At 43.2% G+C, this 7,322-nt stretch overlaps 1 protein-coding gene across 1 annotated transcript in view; it reads right to left on the bottom strand.

Annotated features, from left to right (window-relative positions):
- BLTP3A (bridge-like lipid transfer protein family member 3A) overlaps positions 1-7,322 on the bottom strand; it is a 54,077-nt gene that overhangs the window by 30,898 nt on the left and 15,857 nt on the right. Inside the window, exons 3-5 of the mRNA XM_007467291.1 lie at positions 1,823-1,985; positions 1,683-1,721; positions 874-965 (exon numbers count right to left, since the gene is read on the bottom strand). Of these exons, the coding sequence (XP_007467353.1) occupies positions 874-965; positions 1,683-1,721; positions 1,823-1,985 (294 nt within the window). The remainder of the gene's footprint in view (positions 1-873; positions 966-1,682; positions 1,722-1,822; positions 1,986-7,322) is intronic.

Here is a 7,322-nt window from a genome sequence, read left to right as displayed (position 1 = left end):
GTAGGGATGGGGGACTGTTCAGAGTTAAAGAGCTTTAAAAGGCATATCCCCAAATATAAGGTGTGGAGCTCTGTGGAGCCACACTGAATTGTAAAAAAATATTTCAGAGACAATTCAGGAAAACTGAATATGCAATAAGTATTAGATGATATTAAGGAATCCCTATTAATTCTATTAATTGTGATCATAGTACTGTGGGGGTTTTTCTTTTTTCTCAATCCTGTCTGTTAAAGACACACAATACAGAAGTATTTACAGGTGGAATCATATGGCACCTGGGATTTGCTTTCAAGAACTACAGAGTGGGGCTTCCCTGGTGGCGCAGTCGTTGAGAATCCTCCTGCCAACGCAAGGAACATGGGTTCAAGCCCTGGTCCAGGAAGATCCCACATGCCGCAGAGCAACAAAGCCCGTGCACCACAACTACTGAGCCTGCGCTCCAGAGCCCGCATGCCACACCTATGGAAGCCTTCACACCTAGAGCCCCTGCTCTGCAACAAGAGAAGCCACCACAATAAGAAGCCCACACTCCGCAACGAAGAGTAGCCCCCGCTGGCCGCAACTAGAGAAAGCCCGCGTGCAGCAATGAAGACCCAACACAGCCAAAACTAAATAAATAAATAAATAAGAACTACAGAGTATGTGAACACACACACATACACACACACAAAGTGGCAGAAGAAAGGTAGAAAAAGAATGGTAAAATGCTGAGAATTGTGAAAGTTAGATCTTCAATGCATGGGGGTTCAGTACACTATTCTCTCTATTTTAGTGCATGCTTGAAATTTTCCATAATAAAGTTTTTATTTTTTAATTAAAAGGTGATCCAAACCAGTTAATATGTTGGAAATAATAGGACCCAAAGCAACTAACCTCTGCCCTGAAGCGAGGGCAATAGGAGACTGTCCATTGGGGGGCCGAGGCTCTTCACATGTCTTCATCTCCACCTCTACCTTATCCAGACACTGAAATAAAAGCCACAGAGAGCTAAGCATCTGCACAAAATCCCACACAGCACACACTGTGTCTTATCCATCTCTGTGCTCCAATACCTATTCGAGGGCTGTGCCCACAGTAGGCAGATAATAAATGTCTGTCCAATGAATGAATGAACAAACTGAAATACAAAGAGAGCCCTCATCTTCCCCCTTCTATTTCCATTAGCAGCAGAACTCCATGACAAGCATGGGATTAGCTCACAGCAGAAAAAGAAAACATATATCCAAGTTACCGAGATATTACTATTCCTGGGGACTCCAGTCTTTGGGGTAAAGATATGTATCAATCAGTTCCTGGAGGGCTTTCAGCTGATAATCACCCAACAGTCAACAAGAACTAAACTTCTAATTTTTCCTCTGTCAGGAGTCCAAAGGAAATGTAAAGGTAGAACCTGGGCAGCAAAACTTGTTTTAAAATAAAAACGAAAATCAAAACAAAACAAAACCAACTCAGGACTCCAGGGTCTTGTGTCTCAGTGCTAACTGCTATGTTGCACAGCAGTTCCAGAAAAAGCCCAGACAATAGTCACTCTGTCTCACAGAGAAGCTCGCAAGCCAGACAGAAGAACCCACACTCCCAAAAGGGACAGCCCATCAGGGCTCCTCCCCATCTTCTCTCAGATCTTCTAAAACCTTACCCCAGCCACCCCCATTTGATTACTTGCAATCAAGAAAGGCCATTACCAAGCAAATTGGGTGTGTCTTCAACTTTGTCCACTGGATCTGAAAGAGGAAAACAAAGACTCAGGGCTGTGGGAGTCACCCCTCAAGAAGGTAGGCCTGCTGGCCAAACAGAGTAGCAGCACTCTGACCCCCATTCTCACCCGGATTGAGGCCCTGTTGCAGTAGACCCGAGTGATGGCTAACCAGGTGGGAAGCTCCAGCACATTCTGTAGAACCTCTTCATCCAGCTCCAGGTTGGTCAGCTGACCCTCCCCTTTCAGGGTGCTCAAATTGATTTTGTCCGGGGAAAGATTCTTAGTGAACCTGAAAAGAGTGATGATAAGAAGCTATTATTTCCACAGAAATCTGCACATGGGCATTATAGCAAATAACTCGTCTCAATTTAGAGAAAAGAGAAAGTTAAAGAACAAATGGGGACTAATGGCCACACTGTCTCTATGCCATGTAAGATGTTAGGTGAGGACTTCCCTGGTGGCACAGTGGTTAAGAATCCACCTGCCAATGCAGGGGACACGGGTTTGAGCCCTGGTCCGCGAAGATCCCACATGGCACGGAGCAACTAAGCCCATGCACCACAACTACTGAGCCTGCGCTCTAGAGCCCACAAGCCACAACTACTGAAGCCCGTGCACCTAGAGCCCGTGCTCCGCAACAAGAGAAGCCACCGCAATGAGAAGCCCGCTCACTGCAATGAAGAGTAGCCCCCACCTGCCTCAACTAGAGAAACCCCGTGCAGAGCAACGAAGACCCAATGCAGCCAATAATTAATTAATTAATTAATTATTTTAAAAAAAGATGTTAGGTGAGACATTTCATCCTGTCTCGACTGTGTCATCTTTCTACTCAAGAACCTACAATGGGAATTCTGGAGAAATGGCTATAGCAGTGGCAATAGAGCCTTTTGATATATCTGAATCTCCATATAAAACCAGAACTAGATAGCAACTAAACAATCCATGGATAACATTTAAAACAAAATTAGAAGATAAAGCATCCTCATAAACCCTCATACACAAGCAGGCAGGGAAAAAACATTAACAGCCACAAGACATGAGTGCTATAAGCAGCTGTGCAGATCAACACAGAGGAAAACAATAGGGCATCAGACAGATCAGAGAACAGAAGAACCCCAAGATAACCAAGTACTCAGCGAAAAGCAATGTGGGCCAATTTGAGAATAGCAACTGAAACTGGAGGGATTTGGGGCAAGGGGCCCAAAGGAGCTGAAGCAACCTACCCCTATAAACTCATGGAACTAACCAAGGCTCCTTCCTAGGACAGGGTACTGCTAGGAGAGGAATCCAAACTGAACAAGACAGAAATGAAGAAAAGAGATGGTCCAAATAAAAGTGGGGCGGGGATGTCGGGGGGTAACAGACCAGGATATCTCAGAAAGCAAGCCACTATAATTTTAAACACTATTTGAAACAGCAGAAGAGGGAGCTCTATGAGGTTAGAATATAAAACAGTAGCAGATTAATTACTGGCTTGTTAAGTAGGGTAAAGTGAAACCCCAGACCCTTACACCTACCTTTACTGATGTGACAAAAGAACACACAACCACTTACAGACTTGCCAAAGGGACTGAACCTGAATCTCATCATGCTACTGGGTCCAGCTGCTAATTTGCAGGAAATACAGAGAAAAACTGCTGAACTGCACCATAAGTGTGCAATCAGCAAAATCCAGGCCATGGGAAACTCTACAGGTCAAGGGGCCTGGACATAAACAATGCACACAGGCCCATCCTCTCCCTTTTCCAGTCACTGTCTCGTCTTTGCTCATGTGCTCTTGCCACCCACTCCTTTTCCTGGAGCACCCTTATCACAATTTGCCATTCAAGGCCCAACTCCAGACTTCTCACTGAGGCTTTCTTTCCCTAACTGCTTGAACTCACATTAAACTCGTACCTTCTACATCCCTGGAACCTGTAACACACATTTAGGTCATAATCAGAGAGGGTCTTAGGGTGTTCTCTAATTTTCCCATGTGTAACTACTGCTGCACAATTAGATGTTGAGCCCTTTGATCAGGGGCTTAGTCTTAGCCATCCCTCCTAATAAAATGGTTCCCTGACAGAATGCTGGGCCTACATACCTCGTAGCTAACTGCCCTGTTGACTGACTACTCCCAGCTCCCTTTTCTCATCTTTCTAGCTGGATCAACTTAAGGCCATTGCCTCACAGCGTAACCCTCTCTCCTGTATGACAAGTTGTCTAGATGAATCTCACCCATATAAGTTCTCACTGTTGTTGCCTCACATAGCCACTATTTTCTACCCCAATAATGAATTCCATTTCTCCTTCCATCCGTAACTATACTTAGCCCCTACATATATTAGATGCTAATAGCTGACTTTAGAGTTATATGTTGTTTACCAACTTTTTTTTCACACATATCCTTTCCTTTTACTAAGCTATGTTTTCAGTGTTTGTGGTTTTCCTTGGACCATAACATCATGACGGGCAAGAGTTTTATCTTTACAATTTTCCCCTACAGTGACTAACATGGTATACGGTTGGCCAAAAAGTTCATTCGGGTTTTTCAGTAAAGTGTTATGGAAAACCCGAACAAACTGTTTGGCCAACCCAATACTATGTAAAAGGGCTCTGTAACAATTTTTTAAATGATAGTAAAAAATTTTTTAGAAGTTTATAAACACAGTACTGTATGATATTAACAGATACACAGAAATGCACTGGCATGATAACAACAAATTCAGGGAAATGCTTACTCGTGGGACAAGAGGAGGAGACACAGCAAGTGTCACCTGTATGGACAATGCTTCTTTCTCAAGTTGGGAGGTGACTGTATGGCTATTCATTATATCACTCTCTATACCTTTCAGTATGGCAAGTATTTCACAATAAATCTACCTAAGATTTCTATCAATGACCTACTGTATAAACTTCCTGTTGAGAGAGCTACTCCTCCCATGGGTCTCTCACACTCCTACATGTCTTGGTGGGTAAGAAAAACACAAAACACATGACCCTGACGGCTCCTTACCCAGGCCACTTCTCAGGATTCTGTTTGCAAAGCGTTTTGAGGGATGAAGTAACGTCCCCCTCCAGGGCAAAGAGCAGGCTTGTGTACCACGTAACTATAAAAGCAATGGATTCCCCAAGCTCAATGTTCCACTCCTACAACACATGTACAGGCATCCAGCGGGGCCTGTTCATACCACGCCCGTGGGACCTGTGGGGGCAAGGGGAACTAGTGCAAACCTGTGTTTATGCTGCTTGCTAGGCCATGAGTAATAAAGTCCTTTGTCTCTGACCCAGGAGCCCTGTGCTCTGCCAGCAACCACGAACTGCAGCAGGCTGTTAGCTTCTAAATAGGATAAAATAAAATTCCAGACCCTTACACATACTTTTACTGATTTTAATTCATAAAAAAAATTAATCAACATTTACTGAGTATGAATCAATTTTATTCTCGGAACCAAAAGAACAAGTTTTCTATAATGGCTCCTATTCTCTGAAAACTAACTTGCCACAGAGGGAAAGTGAATTCCTCTTTTCCTGTAAAGAAGGGCCACCTACTAGGAAACAGGACTGGGTGTGAAAGGGAAAAAAGAACACCTTAAACACTTCCACTATGTCAAACAACAACAACAACAACTGAAAGTAAAGGAAGATACAGTGCACATCCCTGAGTAAACTGGAGGAAACACAGTCCTGAAGGAAGGAAAGGAAAGCAGAAGACAGAACTCAACGTTATTTGTAATCACTAGGTACCAGCAGGCTTTGTTTTTCAAGCCCCTTTTGTATCTAAAATAAGATATTACAATTATTTCCTCCCAGCAGCCCTTCCTTTACTCTTTAAGTATTCAGGGAAGCCGCCTCAGCTCAGAAATGGGGGTGGGGCATCCATCAGAAGAATTAGTCTTAAAGATAATAATTTTTGAAGACATAAAATTAGTTTTGAGGACTGTGTGTCTCCCCTCTCCTCTGCACAGATTCTGATAAGACCCCACCTCCCCACCTCAGCTGAGAATCACTAAGATAAGCTACTTTTCCTTCTGATAAAAAGCTATTTTCAAGAAAAAAAAGTAATAGGTACTTTTTCAAGTATGTTTCTCTCTGAAAAAAAGAGGAACATACTTCAAATAAAATGAATAAGTTACACTGCTTATTAGCACTGACATTCTCAGAGTGACTGTATGAAATAAGTAGCATACATCTAACTTCTATACTGTATTCTATGCAAAATCTAACTTTATTTACAGCTCCATATAAAATAAATGTCATTTTTCATTTTTTCAAGCCTTAAAAAAATAAAAAAGTATGACAACATTTTACTTTGTACCAGGCACTGAAAAGGAACTTAAACACATTATCTCAATTAGTCTTCGCAATACCCCATATGAGGTATGCATCATTATCCCCATTTTAAAGAGGAAGAGCAATGGTTCTGATGAACCTAGGGGCAGGACAGGAATAAAGACGCAGACATAGAGAATGGACTTGAGGACACGAGGAGGGGGAAGGGTAAATTGGAACAACTGAGACAGTAGCATTGACATATATACACTACCAAATGTAAAATAGATAGCTAGTGGGAAGCAGCTGCATAGCACAGGGAGATCAGCTCGGTGCTTTGTGACCACCTAGAGGTGTGGGAGAGGGAGGGGATATGGGGATACATGTATACATATGGCTGATCCACTTTGTTATACAGCAGAAACTAACACAACATTGTAAAGCAATTATACTCCAATAAAGATGTTAAAAAAAATAGAGGAAGAACATGAGGCTCAGATGTGAAGTCATTTGCCCAAGGTGACAGGGCAGGAAGAGGCAGAGAAAAAGCATGAACCCAGCTCTGCTCACTGGACTGTCTTACTTCTAGTAACATTTTCACTCAGTAATATGTTCCTCTAAAACACATCTGGCACAGAATGAATTTATAAGCTATCTCAGAAATGGTTAGAGGACATCTTTTCCCTTTTACAACCTACCATGGACTGCTTAACCTGTATAAGAAGAATAAACCTGTTTGGGGGGGTAAAGTTATAGTGTAACTCCATCAAAAACTTTTCTGCACTTCGCCAAACAAATCAGATTAATAAAATCTTTCTTAAGTACGCCCAGGGCTAAGTCACCACCATACCAGCAGTAATGCCCAGTCTCTACCAAGACACTCACAAGAGACCACACAGGTTACTGTGCCATCAGCTCTATGATCAAACATGCAAGTAAGTTAGTAAGTAATCATCAAAAACTGAACACACAAAACCACCAAGAGTTCTTTACTTATGTTCTAAGGACGGCTGACAGTACAGGTGGGTTATGCTGGACCACCACAGGCTGTTCTCCCATAACAGTAATAATGATATAACATAGATTTGCTTTTTAATTTATCAATTTACTTTTAGGAGTCAACAAAAAACGGCTATTACCTTACCAGCTTCTCAAAAATGCAGTAAGGGGCTTCCCTGGTGGCGCAGTGGTTGGGGGTCCGCCTGCCGGTGCGGGGAGCGCGGGTTCGTGCCCCAGTCCGGGGAGATCCCGCGTGCCGCGGAGCGGCTGGGCCCGTGGGCCATGGCCGCTGGGCCTGCGCGTCCGGAGCCTGTGCTCCGCAGCGGGAGAGGCCGCAGCCGTGAGAGGCCCGCGTAACGCAAAAAAAAAAAAAAAA

Source organism: Lipotes vexillifer, unplaced genomic scaffold (assembly GCF_000442215.2).
Source record: "Lipotes vexillifer unplaced genomic scaffold, Lipotes_vexillifer_v1.1 scaffold528, whole genome shotgun sequence".
Taxonomy (NCBI): Eukaryota; Metazoa; Chordata; class Mammalia; order Artiodactyla; family Lipotidae; genus Lipotes; species Lipotes vexillifer.
This window is presented reverse-complemented; position numbering and strand designations above follow the sequence as displayed.